General features: G+C 37.3%; 1 protein-coding gene across 2 annotated transcripts in view; it reads left to right on the top strand.

Annotated features, from left to right (window-relative positions):
• Positions 1 to 428: 428 nt before the first annotated feature.
• fam171a1 (family with sequence similarity 171 member A1) overlaps positions 429 to 18041 on the top strand; it is a 28816-nt gene continuing 11203 nt past the window's right edge. Inside the window, exons 1-4 of one of the 2 annotated variants that reach the window (XM_046833467.1) lie at positions 429 to 802; positions 13170 to 13397; positions 14384 to 14476; positions 17103 to 17261. In XM_046833467.1, coding sequence (XP_046689423.1) covers positions 694 to 802; positions 13170 to 13397; positions 14384 to 14476; positions 17103 to 17261 — 589 coding nt within the window. In that variant the 5' untranslated portion in view covers positions 429 to 693. Of the gene's footprint in view, positions 803 to 12910; positions 12998 to 13169; positions 13398 to 14383; positions 14477 to 17102; positions 17262 to 18041 lie in introns of those variants that run through there. The other variant, XM_046833468.1, reaches the window with a different exon arrangement.

Below are 18041 nucleotides of genomic sequence, written 5' to 3'. Positions count from 1 at the left end.
CATTAATTATAATCTTATACTCCAGTACTCATGTTAGTTCTCACTCTCCAGTGTTCTTTATTGTTGAAAGATTTATGATCAAACCCTTGATGTCACCCAAATGAGAATGGGTTCCCCTTTTGAGTCTGGTTTCTTTCTCATAACATCTAAGGGAGTTTTTCCTTGCCACAGTCGCCAGGCTGCTCATCAGAAATAAATGCACCATTCACCTTAACTGTTGATTTCTGTAAAGCTGCTTTGAGACAATGTCTGTTGTGAAAAGCGCTATAGAAATAAACTTGACTTGACTTAATGTTATGGCTGATCAATGTGAAAACTGCAATCTAGAAATGTAGGGATATAAGATCGAGGTTTCCTCCCCCTAAAAACAACCCAATAAGAGTGTCTGCTCTAGTCTTCCTGGTTGATGTGTCCTAGAGGAAAGGCGAGGAAAAGAAAGGGTTAAATCTGGTGGCGCTCTTACCCTCCCTTGAATCTTTGGGCATTTTTAAAACCAGGACGTCTCGTGTGGGATCAACAGCTTCAGGATGTCGGCTGATTTTTTGATCTGCAGCATCTGAGCAGGGATCCAAAAACCGTCCTAAACGATGGATGACAGCAGCAACCTGAGCGGATGTTTTCTGCAGTAGAAACCGCGATCTGTTTCAAGAGATTTCGTTTTTTCGCTCTTTTTATTTGCGACGAGTTTCCATAATGCGCTGCTCGGAGATCAGCAGATCCGCCGTGATTGTGCTCTGTCTTTTGGGATGCAATATCTGGAAAGCGGTAACAGAAGCCTTCAGAGAAGATAGCGACTCCAAGGGTACGTGTATTAAAGGGGTTATTTTGCAGGAGGAAAGGGAAAGTTTTGGTCTGTGAGCGAGGTAAGGATGAGATAGTGGATGAGAGGTGCCCGGGATTCCCTCTGCGGGTGGGCTAATCCCAGCAACAATGCTAGCTCGCTTTGCTAATATACTGTCAGCTCCTAACACCAGCAAAACGAACACCATATTCAACAACTATTTCCACTTAAAAACAACCAGGTTCCACAATTATTGTTTCCAAAAGTTTTTTGTTTTTTGTTTGAACATATTGCTTAGGTGCTCTTCTATCATCTGACTGTCCTGTCATTGCTCTACCATTCAATCTTCTTATCCCTAGTTTATATATAACAATATATTGATAGTATGTTTTTATTGTTTTCTAATATGATGAGCTGTTTAATTTAATAAACAGTTTGCAACTAATGTATCACAGATTCATGATTGGGGCAGAAATGCTTTGGTTTGATGTTTGTATTCAAACAAAGTACAACAAATATGGATACATAATAACCAATTCATGATCTATGGTATCATTCGTGTGTCGTGATTTAGGCCAGAAATTACCCATATTGATTATATTGATATAAGATCCATCTATTGGGTGATTATTTCTTATTTTTAAATAAACGTAAAAAACAACAACAAATACAAAAAAAAATCTCACATGGTAACACTGGATGCTTGGGCTTTATGTGGACCTACACTACAGGAGGTGTAAATAGGTTAAAAAGTCATGTTATTATACGTTTAATATTACATACATTTAATACTTTTATAAATCAGATAAGTCAAATTTAGGTTAGATTTATGTGAATACTGGGATGTTCCCCTCCCCCTCTTATTCCCAGGCATGTACTATCCACAGCCCACCAATTCATTTCAATTTTCCTGCCTTTCTCTCACTTTGGTACCCTTTTAGAGAGCTTTCCCACCCCAATTTACTTACTCCAAGTGGAACCAGTCATCCAATCAATCTAATCAATGAGGGAAAAATCAATACACGATCAATATCTAAGTTGCTTCAGATTGTCCCGACGTTTCGGGTTGCCAGATTTCATTTTTTGGGGGGTTTCCATTTATTATAGCGAGACGCTTCAAGGTTGCAATATATGCACGCAAAAGCAGTCTATAATTTAATACAATTTATAAAAATAAAACTAATTCCGTTTAATGAGCGTGTGTAATTTAGATGCATAATTACAGAAATGACAACTGAATCAATCTGGCAACCTCGGTGTGATTTTTTGATTCATATGAATTGCCGTTCATAGAATCCCCCCCAAAAAAATTGACCACGCCTCCTGGCGGCAACTGCTCTTCATGCCCCGCCCCCTGAGGACAACTGCAGCATGACTGTTTTTTATATAGAAAGTCAGGGGGAGACATTTCGATACAATAATTTCATACACATTTGTATTCTGGGATTAGATTTATTTTTTTTTTAATCTAAAATGGCAAAAAATCACTCCTTTACTGTTAACCGTTTTAGTGCAACTGGACATCACATCATATCAATATATTAATATAAAATAATTAAAAAAAATTGTATTCAATTAATGCATCCAGGCTGAACAACCACTATATAGAACACAAGCAGAGAAAAGATGATGATGATGATCGGGTGATGTCTCTGTTCTCAGTCATGTTTACATCGCTGACTCCCTCCGTCTCATCCACGTTAGCCATACACCTTGTTACCTTCTTGCTCATTGTTATCTTTGTAAACTAGCCTACGTCTGTGGTGGGTGATAGCCTGGAAATGATACACCAGTGGTAGATTGATAAAGTCGCACAATGACAAGAAATTGGTTGATGGGCTGAAAACGCAATGAGAAGAAATAATATTGATCATATCAAGAAATTTGAAACGATTACGATTAAAACTAAAGTAACGAGTCTGGTTTAAAAAATTTAAGAAGTAGAAAGTACAGATATTTGTGTAATAAAAAATGTAATGAGTATTTGTTCTTCATTATTTTTTCTATCTCTGTTCTAACCATATACAGTAGAGTACACATTGAAACGAAAAACATCTCTCGACCCCACGACGTAGGTGCTACATAAGAAAACAGAACCAAAACACAGAGCTACACGCAAAAAAAAAAAAATCACCAGGACACAACGTAAAGTGTGCGTAGGTGTTTTACATTTAGTGCAAAGGACAACATAAGATGGTGAGACGGTAGAAAAGTGACACCGCAGCACTGACCAGTACAGAACATTTGTTTTGGTGCAAATGAGTTGTCTATATAATAAATGATTGATGGTTTATAGTAACGTGAGTTTTAATTGGTACTTGTTTCTGTAGTAAAATGCTGCATATAGACTAGGATTAATAATAAGCAGATCTTTAAATTCTTGTTAACCAACAATAGAACATGTTTAATCGTTAATGCGGCGACGCTTTTACTGCAGCACTTCCTCTTAGATTTCCACCATGGTGAAGTCTTCAGGACAGAATTTTGTTTACTATTTTTTTTTTATTCATTTATTTATTTTTATAGATGGTACAAACGAGTTTGCTGAGGTAATGTCTCTTTAGGTGCAAATTCAATTGTCCCACGTTTAAATGTAACTATAAACCATTAAAAATTGCTCAAACTTTTGTTCATTCATTTTTGTTCAAAAATCTACCTAACTGTACCGAAATTGAACCGAACTGTGACTTAAAAACCGAGGTACGTACAGAACCGTGAATTTTGTGAACCATTACACCCCTAGTGTGCGTCCTTCGTTAGTCTTGTGTATAGTCACAAAGTGCCTCGTTTCACCACAAATGTTTTTAAGCTTCTAAAAACTCCAATATTTAAAGTTGAAACACCCAGTGACCCCAGGATACATCACTGATGACATCACTTCTGACTGGATGTTTAATAAGAATGTTTAATGAAGTCTGGAAAACATGCTTCCCCCATTTTATCTCAAACAACGTGCTTTGGAAGTCTTTTACTACTTTTAAAAGAACTGCCGGTTTTCCTATGAATTTTCTGCACAGTCAGATGAGTCAGGTTAAAACCAAAACAGGCTTTCAAGGGAGGAAATCTTCTCTCTTCACAGCAAAACAAACAACCGCAGCAGTAAATGAAAGACTGTGCTCGTGTCATTCAGTCCTTCCTGAGCAACTTTCCCTCGTCCACAGTTACATGCTCTCAGGACTCTCTATTTGTAGGGTGGAGGAGCAAGTCGGCTGCCTGCCTCACATCTGGAAAAGTCGTTTCTTTTTTTTCTTTTTTTTTTTGCAAGAAAGGAAAGCCAGACATGTAGGCCTGCTTGTTTTATGTGGTACAGAACAACACGTGAGATACAACCTCAAAAAGTGGTGCTCATTTGCACGTGGCTCTGCATTAGGGTTGTGTGATTCATCTATTTCTTGCATATAACTTCAATTATTGGTGTATAATTGGGAATCATGATTTGGCAGATCTGTTCAAGTGGTCGTAGGTGGATCAATTTGACATTTTTACGTGTCTTTCAAAAACGAAAATGGAACAGAAATGTTGCAGCTCAAAGCGTCTTAGATTTTGCTCATGTGCAGTACAGGGACGGTGTTTTCAGATGTTGCAGTGTGGATGAGCAACTTTTAGGAAACAATTGAAATGTTGTTTTAAAATGTATCCAAAATAGTGTAGACATCCTCAGTTACTATTATGGGTTATGTTCTTTCAGAAATATTGTGATCTCAGTTGTGCAGTTGTGTTAGGAAGAAGACTGTAGTCATCGTTTTGAATCACACTAAGTTCCAGATCACATAATAGTGAGAGATTCAGTTTTGACATCATTGGGACTTTCAGGTCGTCTTTGGTTGTAGAGCAGGCTGTTTTTGTACTGCGTTGGGGTTCCTGGGAAGCGATGAAATGATTTGACAGACAAACAGCAATTGTGGAAACAAAAAGACAGGGTTCAGAGAGGTCGAAAGTTCAAACTATGAACTTTTAAAAGAGTTGGTTATCAACCAGTCTTTAACTTGTCTGGAAAGTTTTATACACACTCTCACACACAATAACCTTGTGCAACCTTGACTGTCTGTACTTGAAGTTGAAGCTGATCAATACTGCTGAGCTTTTGAGAAATTTAAAGCCTCAGAATGGGACCCGCATGCCTTCAATGCTGTCCTGAAACTTTTATGTCAGTATTGGACACAGGATCATGTTCTCAAGGTAAATGATGTACAGACTCGGGAATAAATAGATGCTCTGGTTTTAGTGTTTATATGAACTGCGTTGCAGTGCTTTTACAGGTTTCACTGTGCGTTTATACCAAAATATATGTAGGTTCTACCAAATATGTCATACCAATCACATTACAAACAACATAATACAAGCATAGGACTGATTGCATGCCTTTTTTTGAAAAAAAGTCTATTTAAAAGGGAAATGGATTGTACCTGAACACTTTCTTTGACCTTGCTTAACAGCATGTTAGGGGAAAAAAGATTCCTACTTAGTTTGTGTTTGTTTAAAAGCACAGATCCACATTTACAACCCAGAACTGCAACCAGGTCACTGATATGTCCTCAGGGCGGGTTTAGTTCACTAGAAATATGATTTCCACACACACACACATAAGGATTAAGTAAATGGATCCGTGTCCAGCTGTGGTACAGAGGTTTGTCTGATGGAGCTTGGTGAGACATAGATTGGACTAAGTAATGCTCATCTCATATCTCATGTAGGTTTGAATGTCAGCAGTAGGATGACCTAAAAACACAGGGGCATGTCAATAATATGCTTAGAGCTTTGCACACACACACACACACACACACACACACACACACACTATTGTCAGTAATCTTGCTTTTTAGGATCCCAATAAATAAATAAATTAAATATAATAAAAAAACATTTTTATTGTTTAATAATTATTTTATAATTATATTAATAATAATAATGATGATGATGATGATATAACCACCTGAGCCAAGCAGGAAATTAGATTAGATTAGATTAGATTCAACTTTATTGTCATTGTGCAAGGTACATGTACAAAGCCAATGAAAAATTGTTAGCATGAGCTAAGAGCATTAGTATATGTTTACAACTTTGCTATGCTAGTCAGTTTAGATATTAAATAATTTAGTTTAACTTACTGTTTTGTATTACACACACACACAAAATAATATTTTAGCAGGTTTACCAATATTTTTAATATTTCTCTTGTAGCTTATCCTATCATAGCTGGGCTAATGTGTAAATCGGATACATGATGCCAGCCAAAAATATATTTTTTGAACTGCTACTCCCGCTGTATCACAGGGCAAAGGAAAACACTGATGAAAGTTTTCTTCTGTTTGGTGTTTGGTATCAGTTTTTTCAGCAGTATTTCTTTTTTTTTTTCTCATACATTTTCTTATAAAATAAAGGTCAGACTGCAGCTAGTCAGAGAGTCTGGTTTAGAAGCATAAACAGGGATCTGGTAGTCATGTGATGTGTTTTTATGACTGATTAGAACGTTAGTCTGCTTGGTTCTGTGATGTGTTTCAGTTGCAGACTACATCAAGACACAAAGTCTCAATCATTATATTATGGCGCCAGTCTGCAGTCAATCATGCTGGATTATTTACTAGCTCTCTCATTTCTATAGATAGTTTCACAGAAGAGTTTGAAAGAGAGAGAGAGAGACTTTTACTGTTGCATATTATACATTATACAGGTCATATTATACTCTGGATAAGGGTGTTTCCCAATTGCTATAAATGTAAATGTTTTTTTTTTAATGGTACAGGCACTCCAGAGTCATGTGACCAGTTCAATCACTCTATCACTATTCTACCTAAATGCTTTTTAATTATCTGATAACTGGGAGTGAATTCTGGCCTTATATCATTGATTTTAAGAGCAGTTGAGGTTTAAAATCTTGCTCAAGGGTCAACCAGTGGAAGCTTTGCAGTGCTGGGCCTTGGTTTTTTTACATAAACCTAGTTAAGATGTAACGTTCGAAACACATTTGTCTGGCCTTGTATCAAATAAAGCATTGTTCTTACTCCTGAGTGAATTGAGTGGGATATTAGGTGACTCGTGTCAGCCTGGTGGGCTGAACAGTGTAGTCATTTGTGTTTGTGCCTGTTGAAGTTTGCATCTTGGGTTGTGTTTAACTGTAGATTGAGCTCTCAAACGCTAATTGTAGGGATGCTGCTTTCTGGGAATAGTAGGGTTAAACGTTATTTGTAAAAAATGGTACCTTCATTTTTTACAAATAAGTTTGCCATCTCAGTATTCTTAGTATGTGCTGCAGTTGTTCTTGCATGTAGCTGTTTTTTGCCTGATTATCTTGAGTTCAAGACCACCTGAATATGGTCTATTCACAGTGCAAATTGTATTAGTTTCTCGATTATTAGAAAAAGCTTGATATGGATCAGGACAAAATTGTGATGGTTCTCTGGGGGGTGGGGGACAAAGCTGGAGTAATCGAATTATTTGCTAAAGGATGATAAATTATTTTATTTGTGTTTGTTGTCTTAAAAAATCTATTATCTGTATCTGTACAGATGTTACATACTTGGGTGTCTGGCATGGCTAGCGAACTTATTTAACTGAATACAGTAGTTCGTATTTCAAGATTTCATTAATTGAGCACTTACATTTTTTACACTTATTAATTTTATTATTATTATTATTATTATTATTATTATTTATGTTCCTCAAAGCTAAAGCAGTAACTGAACATTTTGAAGAAAAAAAAAAGACTTTTATTTCTCTGCACAATAACAAAACACCTAAAGGGTTTTATTAATTACATTTTGCATTGTCACTTGCTTCCTGGCAACCACAAAACCTTGCTTGTTTTTTTGGCTTGCCTTTTTGTGCCATCCTGTTCTAAACATTTTGTGTGGTATCTTAGGAAGTCGCATAGTATTTAAAAGGAGGCTGGAAGAGAGCTATAGGGAGGGGATTTCCAAGGTGAGACAAATAATAAAAAAAAGTAAAGAGGCATTTAAGATTGAAGATGTTTCTGCAGGAAACTAGAGAATGGAGTTTCACAGGAAAGAGCTACACTGGGTCATTGTGTGCAGGGATTTAATGCTCTCCTGCTGAGGAAAAAACAATACATCTGTCATCTGTCCGGTTGGCAGCAGCACTCAAGGTATTTGAAAGGAAAGTGAGCAACACAATACGTCTCAGTGTAACAATGACAGACGTTACATAAAAAAAGCTAAAGCTAGACCAATTTTATGATGAACCATGTCCTTAATCTTAATAATCATGATATGAAGTCTTGAATTTCAAAGTATTTAATATAGACAAAAATATTTTAAACAGAATTATTGATTTTATTTTGGCAAAAATGAATAGTTCACCATAAACACTATAAATAATTAAATGCAAAACAGTTTATAGAAATTTTATTTCTAAGCCATTGTAGCAGACTATTTTATATTAATTAGAGTCCAAATCCATTCTCATAAGTCTCGAATTGCTCATTAATTTCATGGATCTTTAGGTTGTTTATGTTGAACCACTCTTAGTTGTTCAGAGTGGTCTCCAGTTGAAGAGCACGCCAACCACAGGTAGGGTGTAAGGTTGAATCAGGCAGATCCAAAAAGAAGAAAGGAACATGATTACTGGTACTTCAGGAGCATGTCTAACACAAGAGAGAGAAAAGAGGATTAGAGGGATGACCGGGGGGGGGAATAAGGATTATTATGTAGCATTATAGTTGCACAGTAGTTAAAGACACTGTACAATGCGATTAGGGTACAAGTCTGACAGAACTTGCTATTGCAGCTTAACTAAAATGGAGAGCCAGAAGCTTACACAGACATGAGGGATCTCTGGGATAAGAGACAGCCAACCTCACCACCATCAAAAAACCTGAATGAAGTGTGACAGTTGGGAAACAACATTCGGACATCCCAGCTCACCAAAAACACTACCCATGATCCCTCCAGATCTGCTTCTTGGCCTGAGGAAAACCTATTGACAAAAGGCTTGAATAAATATATAAATGGTTGCAGCCTACGGCATGAACACAACTGAATGTTTATTGGAAAAGATTCTTGAAGTACACAACTTTTGAGACTTTTCTGGTTTAATACACGATTATTATTAAATAAGTCAGCAAAGTCCTAAGATACTCCTGATAGTAAGTGTGTGTTTTCAGGTCATTTAAAAAAATATTTTCTTTTAATGTAAATTCAACACATGCCATGTGCTTTCAATGGCTAGAAATTATTATTATTATTTAATAAAGAGCACAAATTAAACAGAACAGGCAGGTCGTTCTTTTGTATCATTGTGTGAATATGCTGATAAATCTCTGGAAGTCAGCAGAAATCATTCTTTTCCTTCTTGTATGTTAATATTATCTCTCCCACCTGCATCTCTCGGTATTTTCCACATTAACCGCTTGCAGTTTATAGGAACGTTTGCTTTCCAGACACACCATGCTGTGCTGAAAGAGGCTGACGTCTGTTTATGAGTCTGAACCTTAGTTTTATTTTGGCTCATGATTTTTGTATTAATAATTATTTCCAGTAACCCTTGAACGGTTGTGAAACATGGTGGTGGAAGCATCGCGGTTTGTTTGTTTTTGGGAGAAAATCAGAGTAGTGGTGTATATGGAATATAAAGGGACTAAAGGACAAACTAAATGAACAACAGAGTAGTTTGCAAAGTGACAATTTCTCTGGTGAGACATGTGTGAAGTCTGGATGAACAGGGAGGAATAATTTTAAAATTTCTTCTCAGTGTTATGAAAGCTAGAGGAAATGTTTGACATTCATAGTATACTTATCTTTCTGTTATGGATAAGGAAAATGTACAATTTTTGGGCTTTTATTTTGTGTGCACGTTGCACTCTTGACCCCTTTATAATAATTATTGTTATTCATAATGCACTTTCTTTTTTTATTTTTTATTTTGCATATATTATTCACTTTATTTCTTCATCTTGCTCATCTGTTTAGTATAAACATGGAAATCAGTAGCCTGGGGGGTCTTCTCCAAGATTTCTGAATACTTCGAAAAGCTATATGGTGCATAAGCACAAACACTGTGTTCCTCCCTGAGACATGAAACCATATTGAGGCAACCTTCTCATCCACTGGAAAAAGCTTCAAATGCTAGGCTCTCAGCTTGGGAGTGGTGAGTATTCCCACACTGCCTTTGGCATATCTCCTGTGGGAAGTTGAGAGTAGGATAAATATCAAGAGGTTTAGTATAAGAGCTTGTACTATGCATGGATTTCAGGCCAGCTATGTCATGTCCTTTCCCAGACATTTCATGTTTCTGAACTCCATTTCAAAGGTTAAGTCTGTTTAAGATGGTCAATAACATCTGCCTGACTGGCATTGGACCTGACCCCCAAGGCTTTTTTTTCAGGTAGTGAGCCCAAAACTAGGCTCTACATCTGTATTATGGGCTAAGCCCAGTTTTATGTAGGGTGCTTGCATGTACACACCACACTGAGTCATGACTCCAGGAATAGGTTCTGGTATACATAGTCAAAACAGGACACACTAATCAATCTGCAGATTTTTATAATTTATTTTTCAGTCCATTTACCATTCATCGATCTATCCAGATTTATCATTTGTACATCCATTCATCTAGTTGTATTATCCATTCATCTGTTCATCCATCCAGTTTTTTTAATCCATTCATCTATCCATTTATCCTTCCATAATTCAACCATAATCAGGGCAGGATGCACCAATTTAACTGTTGATGTTAATGGTTTATTTTTTCATCCATCCATCCATATAGCCTTCCAGGTTTATCATCCACCAATCCATTCATCTATCTATTTTTATAATCTATTCATTCCTGCAGCTATCCATCTATCTATTCATCCATATAGCCATCCAATTTAATAATTAATTTATTCCTCCAGTTTTATCATCCATACATCCATCCAATTTGGTATGTTTTATAAAAACGAATGTAATTATTTGTTATAGGCCCTTGGTGGACATTTTCACAATTAGCATATTTGTTTTTACGGTCTTTTAATCCGTCATAATAAATTGTTTAGATTCAAAATATCCTCTTTGAATCTTTTTCCATCACTGACCTTGTTGAAACAAACGAGCCATTGCTGCTTTGATCTCGACTCTGGATTAACAGATCAGGTGCATTACAGATAAAGGTCCTACAATAGAGAGAGAGAGCGAGAGATGATCGATGATGTAAAGCAACTTTAAAGCCAGGTTGCAGATCAGCACGGAGCCCTGACGCATCGAAATGTAGTGTCTGCGTCGGCATTATTAGGCTATTTCTGTTCAGGGTAGACTTGGGGCAGAGCTGGTGTTCTGAGAAACACACACTCATTCTTTCAGCACAACAAAAACAATAATCCACCTGTCCTGCACCTGCGTTTGCAAAAGAACACAGGTGCATGTCTGGTCATGTGTGTGTTGCCCAACTGGTTGCTAGCAGTAGTAAAGTGATATCAGTTTATATATAAACAAATGTCCCAGTATTGTGTTCGAGGCTTGTTTTCAGTGTATTTGTCCCGTCATGTTCTACTCTTACAGTGGTGCACATATTCAAGGTGAAGACGTTAGAGGCGGACATCAACCAAAATCCATTCATTCCTTTTGGAATAAAAGATTTCATGGTGTTCTATTTCTCTTACTCAATGTGTGAGGAGAAACGATTCCTGTTCTTACTTGCATCAAATGCAGAAATAAGCAGTCATTTACTCAATAATCTCTTATTAGAGAATATAAAAATAGGACAAAATGGCGGCTTGGCATGTTACAGAAAAACTGGAAAGTGCTAAGTGATCTTTTTGGAAGACTCTCCAATGGTGGAAACCTCCTGACTATTACAAAATGCTGCCACTGGAGACTCATTACACTATACATCACCATGTGAACAATTTTATATGTATGTATTTTTAAAATAACAACACAAATACATGTATTAATAGGTTTAGATTATATAAAGCATCCACCATACCACAAATTCTTATCATTGAGTTGTCCCTTTAGATTGTATATATATACTACATGATTTATTAAAACTAGAGCATAAGTATAAACAACACACAAGTGCATGTGTTGGGTAAACTTTAACTCTTATTGCTCCAGCAGCATGCAATTGGGGATATCTGACTAGTGGTATTCTAGTGCTATGTGTTGCCAGGTCCTTGGTTTTCAAATTCTGCTCAAGTGTATATATATATATATATGGGGTGGGGAAAAAAGTTGTAAACGACAATTTCCCAAACTGTGCTTTTGGTAAGTAAATTGCAGCTGAACTGTGTGAGAAAAATAAAATAACATGTCTCCTGCTAGATAGTGACAATTGCACCGTCAGTGTCTTCCCTTTCATTTCTTTTACTCAATCAAAATCCTTTCTCTAGTGGTTTTTCCTCCTTTTGTGTCCAGCGATGAATTTCCAAAATTTGCAAGATCCCCTTTCTCTGTATTTGACCCAAATTATACTACAGCAACTTCGTTTTGTCCATATGGCAGACTGCTCTGAAAACCCTATGGCTGCCACTCCAGGCATGTTTCTAAATATATCCCACACAATGGCTTTCACATGGTTCTCACAGAATAAAGTGGCAGCAGTGACCACAACTAAACCAAACAACTGTCTATTTTAGGGTATGCAGTGCTGCACAGTCACTGCAGTTTCCTTACTTTCAGCTTTAAATGATAGTGTGGTGGATACTGACAATGGAAGAAACTTTTTAAAGAAAGAGTAGTTTAGGGATTTGAGCTATTTGTTGTAGCAGCAAAGTAACCTCAGAGCACACATTGACCGTGAACGTCACCAATAGTTTTTTCACTGCCTATATAGATTATATATATCTATATCTCTAAATCAGAGAAATACAATATAATCATCCATGATAGAGCAGGAGTAAATCCACACTGGCTCTTACAGATTATGTAAATAAACTATCCATTTAAACAGCTTTTGTGGAAAAAAATCTGTACCTCAATCAAATGGTTTTCCAGGCTTTTAGGAACCAGTCCAATTTTGTGAGAAGTTTAGACTTTTACAGGAAGTGTGCTTTCATCATTGGTTCAAAAAATAAAAAATAAACTTGGGAATTTCTAGAGGAAGGAAAAGCAGCCCATTGTTCTCACTGCATGTTGCTATTGGCTAATAAACAGGAAATGGATGGGGCTATCTCTATGACCATTGGTGCTTTTCCTTCTGTGGCCTCTCGAGAAATGAAGAAAACGTCGGTGGATTGTGTTGTTTATTTCAAAGCAGTTTGAAGAGAGGAGCGCATTCTATGTAGTTAATATTTTTTCAAGTTTTTAATGTATAAAAATATTGGCAGAGGAAGATTTATTTTGAAATTTATCCAGAAATTCTGAACAGAATTATGATGTTTCTGTATCATGTCACATGACCTCATGCGATGGTTCAAGCTGGATAGTACCGACATTTTTGTGTTTTTGTGCAGAAGTGGCTTTGAAGGTCCACCTGAGTGACGCCAGCACTCACCAGCCGCTCTCGGATGCAAATGTGGAGGTCTTTGCTAATCACACCACCGTTGCTCGGGAGACTTCCGGCAGTGACGGCAACATTTTCATCAGGTTTCCGTATCGCCTGGGTGAGCTGCTAGTCATCACAGCTACCAAGCGAGGCTATGTCCCTAACTCCGCCCCTTGGAGACCATCCAGGCTTCCCGGTATGATTTAATTTGCTTAGATTGGATGTTCTTGTTCCTTCTTTCGCTCAGATCCTATTAATGAGATTAAGCTGTTTAGAGGTTTTGCAGTGATAAACGTTAAGGCTTTGGACCACCTGGCTTACAAGGGTAATAAAGGGAGGTAGGATATGGTGGGGTACAGTTTAAATTTGTTAAATGTAGCTAGAAATGGATAAATAAAGTATGACATTGCAGTGGTGGATTAAGTACACAAACTGTGTACTTGGGTAAGAGTAGAGATACACTAAGTAAAATATGACTCCAGTAAAAGTTAATGTGCTCCCTTTAAACATTTACTTAAAACAAGTACAAAACAGAGCTCTACCCTGATTGGTGGCTTGCTGCTTGGTTGACTAGTTAAGTTTGTATTCACTCATAATAATGATAATAAAAATAATAAAAAGGAACGACTGATTTTACAAAATGTACTTGAGTAAATATTTGATATGAAATGTAGTAAAGTTTAAGTAAAAGTCTCCCCAAATGGAAATACTTCCTAGTACAGATATGCGAAAAAACTACTTAAGTACATTAACGAATTACATTTACTTGTTACTGTCTACCACTAAATGTTGGTTAGTAAGTGAATTGTCAGTGTTTGGAAATCAATGTGGTATAAAAGGAATAAAACACTCAGAAACTAATCAGCGATGTAGTGATCGCCCTGGATACAGAGCAGGGTTCCTGATAACACCCTGAAATGTTTTATTTATTTATATATATATATATATATATATATATATATATATATATATATATATATATATATATATATATATATTCAAGTTCTGTTACAGCAAACCTCATTGTAGTTTCATTCAGACTTTCATTTTGATTATTGGTGGGGGTGAACATGAACAAATGGGATAATGTGTCACTGTGCATGGGGGAGGGATGAATCCTGATCAAGTAATGACTAACATGACTCTGTGTGTGTGTGTGTGTGTGTGTGTGTGTGTGTATAGTCTTCTCATCACTGAGCCTGAATCTGCTTCCTGAGAGAGCTGCAACTTTAATGGTATATGAGGACGAGGTTCAAATCATCTCTGGATACCAAGGTAAAAAAAATGTGTGAGTGTGTTGTTGTGTGTGTGTGTGTGTGTGTGTGTGTGTGTGTGTGTGTGTGTGTGTGACACTTCCTAATCAATGCTCCATCTTTTCATTTCAAACGTCAGACCTCATTACGCAGTATCGAACATGACTTAATTTTATTTATCATCAGAAATCGCTCTCACCACTCTTTACAACCGTGGTGAGCAGAAAAAGATCTCAGACTATGCAGCATGCCAGTGGGCTCCAACAACATAACAGGAATCTGTGGCTACAGTGAGCATGGACACACACACACAAATACACACACACAAACAAATGTTTCTCAAGGGAGCAGGAACGTCTTAATGAAGCTGACACTGGTGGGGAAGAGACGGGGGTGTGGCCATCTGTCCGCTGTAAAACGTGTGGCTTTTATTCTAATTGGAGGCTTGTGGGTGTGTGTGTATAAGATGAGTTTGATGTGTCTTAGGAAATCTTGGGGTTCTGTTTTCATTTACTCCGCTTCACCTGAATCCTATTTCTTAAAGTGTGTATATATACACACACTGACACACACACACACACGCGCTTACTTCACAGGGTGGAACTGCATTTCATAGTTTTATCCTTACATAAGGGAACAATAATCGTACAAACACACACACAACTATGAGATGCTTGACCCCAGCATTCTGGCACAGTAAGAAGCACCTCCCCTCGTTACACACACACACACACACACACACTCTTTCTTGGATTCGCACACCTGCTTGCTAGCATATATTTCTCCAATAGAGAATCTTGTTACACTGCTGACAAAGCTGTTGTATAAATATATATATATGTGCGTGTGTGAACGTGCGTGTGTGACCCTGAGCTCATCCCAGGGAAATACTGAAGAAAGGGAAAAGAAAGGAGGAGGGGGTATAAACACTGAAATAGGGTGGGGAAATGAGAGAGGAGCTCCTTGGGGATCTCTTTGACAGACAGTTAGATGGAGAGCTGAATATGGCACAACTAATGGTCTCTCTCTCTCTCTCTCTCTCTCTCTCTATATCTCTCTCTCTCTCTCACTGTGTGTGAGTGTGTTAGCATGAGCGTATGTTGTGTCAATACTCCACTGGTTCTTAAAGTCTCTGAATCGTTCATCAGAGCAGTTTGGATTGTCTCCTAAAGCCTGTGAAAGAGATAAACAGAGTGTGAGTGTGTAAGAGCACCTGGTCGTGTTGTGTGAAGTGTGATGTTTATATGTGGGGTGGCTACGACTCGCTGTCATGTCTGTGGAATGCAGACTCCCTGCAATGGAAACTCAATGACATCATCGCACTCTCCAGAGTTGTACGGGAGGGCCACGGCTTTATGATTTACTGACCTAGTAGTTTAAAAAAATAGAGATAAAGACATTGAGAGAGAGAGAGAGAGAGAGAGAGTTCTTATATTTGTTTAAAAAGTAGCATGCCGAACTTGACTTTTTGTTTTATATTTAGGAAAATTAACGCCAACGCCCTCTCTCCATTCCTTTTTTAATTAATTCATTCATTTTTTTTGCTTCCAGTTTGGTCATATACCAGTTTCCACCCACCAAACAGCTACTAAGGAGGATGAAAAGTAGCATGTGCTTTGTCAGACATTTGCCTTCTTCCACATACATGGTCTGGTCTTACAGTCATAAATGATTGGCTACTGATTCCTGGCATTGAATACACTATGTAAACAAAAGTTTGTAGACATCTGACCAGAAGATTAATCTGTTCTTTTTTTTTAACGTCCTATTCCACATTTATTCCAAATTTCGTGTAATAATAACCTCCACTCTTCTATGAAGATGTTCCACTAGATTTGGAATGTGCTTGTGGAGATTTGTGCTAATTTTGCAACAAGGGTTTTAGTGAAGTCAGGTCCTGATGTAGGTGAAGTGAGGAGGCCTGGAGTGCTGTTCCAATTCATCCCAAAGGTATTCACTAGGGTTGCAGTGAAAGTTCTATTTCAGACCAATCAATATCTTTCATTCCAACCTATGTAAAGAATATCTTCAGGGAGCTGGCATTGTTGGGCTGGGACAGGTTTGGGTCTGTGCTAGTTCAAGTGAATGGAATTTTTGCTGTCTTTATTGCTACAGGCATCTTATACAATTGTTTGCCTCTAACTTTGTGGAAACTGTTTGAGAAACCTAACTGGAAAATATTTTTTTTATTAATGCAAAACTATTTACTAATTCTTATCTTGTTTCATGTCTCTAAAATAAGCCTCTCCATAAGAAAAGTAAAGAAGTCATAGGAGGCCATGAATTTTTTTTCTTTATCTCGTGATCATGAACTAATTTTCTCATTTTCTCATTTTCTTGTTATCACGACTTTTTGTTGTGATCTTGACTTTATGAGAAATTAACTACACATTCAGGGTTGCTATATTTTCTATTTTTATGACGGCCTCCATCCAAAGACAGACACAGAACTATTTCAGTTTAGGTGAGTCCCTGAGCAAAGTAAATGTGAATGCACAGAAAAAATAAGTACTGTATCACGAGGAAACAATGTTTATGTAAAGATTAAAGAAGAAATTAAAAAAAAGTTATGATGCATGGTCTCCTAGGACTTCTGAAGGAAAAATATAGACACATCTAGAATTGTATTGCATGTATTTTGTTTGCAGGATCGAGGCTTCAGCCATTGGTTCAGTTCCAGAGACGAGCTCTGAGACTTCCACCTAATGTCACCTACACCAACCTGACTGCCTTCCTCACTGTGACACACTCAGGCCAGGCAACACAGCAATTCCCATACCTTCAGGGCCTCGGCTCAAACAGCTCAGGTAACGCGTATACACACACAAACACACACACATACATCTCAACCCACTGCTCATTTTATTAACAATATCTTAAATCCCCATTAATTCCCCTATATTTATAAGGCATCTGCTTAAGTACGCAGTGTTTACACACACGAGATCCCACTGGGGAAGGAGTAAGTGGAAGAATAGGACCTCTTATCATCTCTAGGTTACCATGGTGACATTATGCCGAGGTGTGGCCTCGTGAGAACCGCTACAGTGCCCTTTTTCCATGTCTTGTGCATCGAATCAGGCCAACAAAACAAAAATAGCTAACAAAAAGTAGATCAGCAGATACACATGCAACATACTGTAGATCACCTGTTTGCAGTCTATTCATACTAGAACTGGCGTCTTTTTATTAGGATATGAATGTTTATTTTGCCAAAGTCCATTCATGTCGTTCTTGTTTATTTATTAACGATTAAGCTTAAATTGTCTGCTGTAAAACAGGTATTTAAGACTAACCTTGCTTTGGTGAACAGCCGGCATGCATTTAGGTTGCTGAAAAGGATCTAATAGGACAGGGGTGTCAAATTCAATTGCACAGGGGGCCAAAACTCAAAGCACACTTTAGATCTCGGGCCGAACAGGAAAAACATTTATTGAACACACTAAAACTAAATGTTTTTTTAAAACATAAATATGAATCAAAAGACAGGAATATTATTCCAGAATAAATCAACTTTAACTTTAAATAACTTAAAATATTTTGCTCTCTATAAACATATATCCTGTCAAAAGTTAGAAATATGAACC

This window comes from Silurus meridionalis, chromosome 21 (genome assembly GCF_014805685.1).
Source record: "Silurus meridionalis isolate SWU-2019-XX chromosome 21, ASM1480568v1, whole genome shotgun sequence".
NCBI classification, from domain to species: Eukaryota; Metazoa; Chordata; class Actinopteri; order Siluriformes; family Siluridae; genus Silurus; species Silurus meridionalis.
The sequence above is the reverse complement of the archived record's forward strand: the minus strand, read 5'-3'. Positions and strand labels throughout refer to the sequence as shown.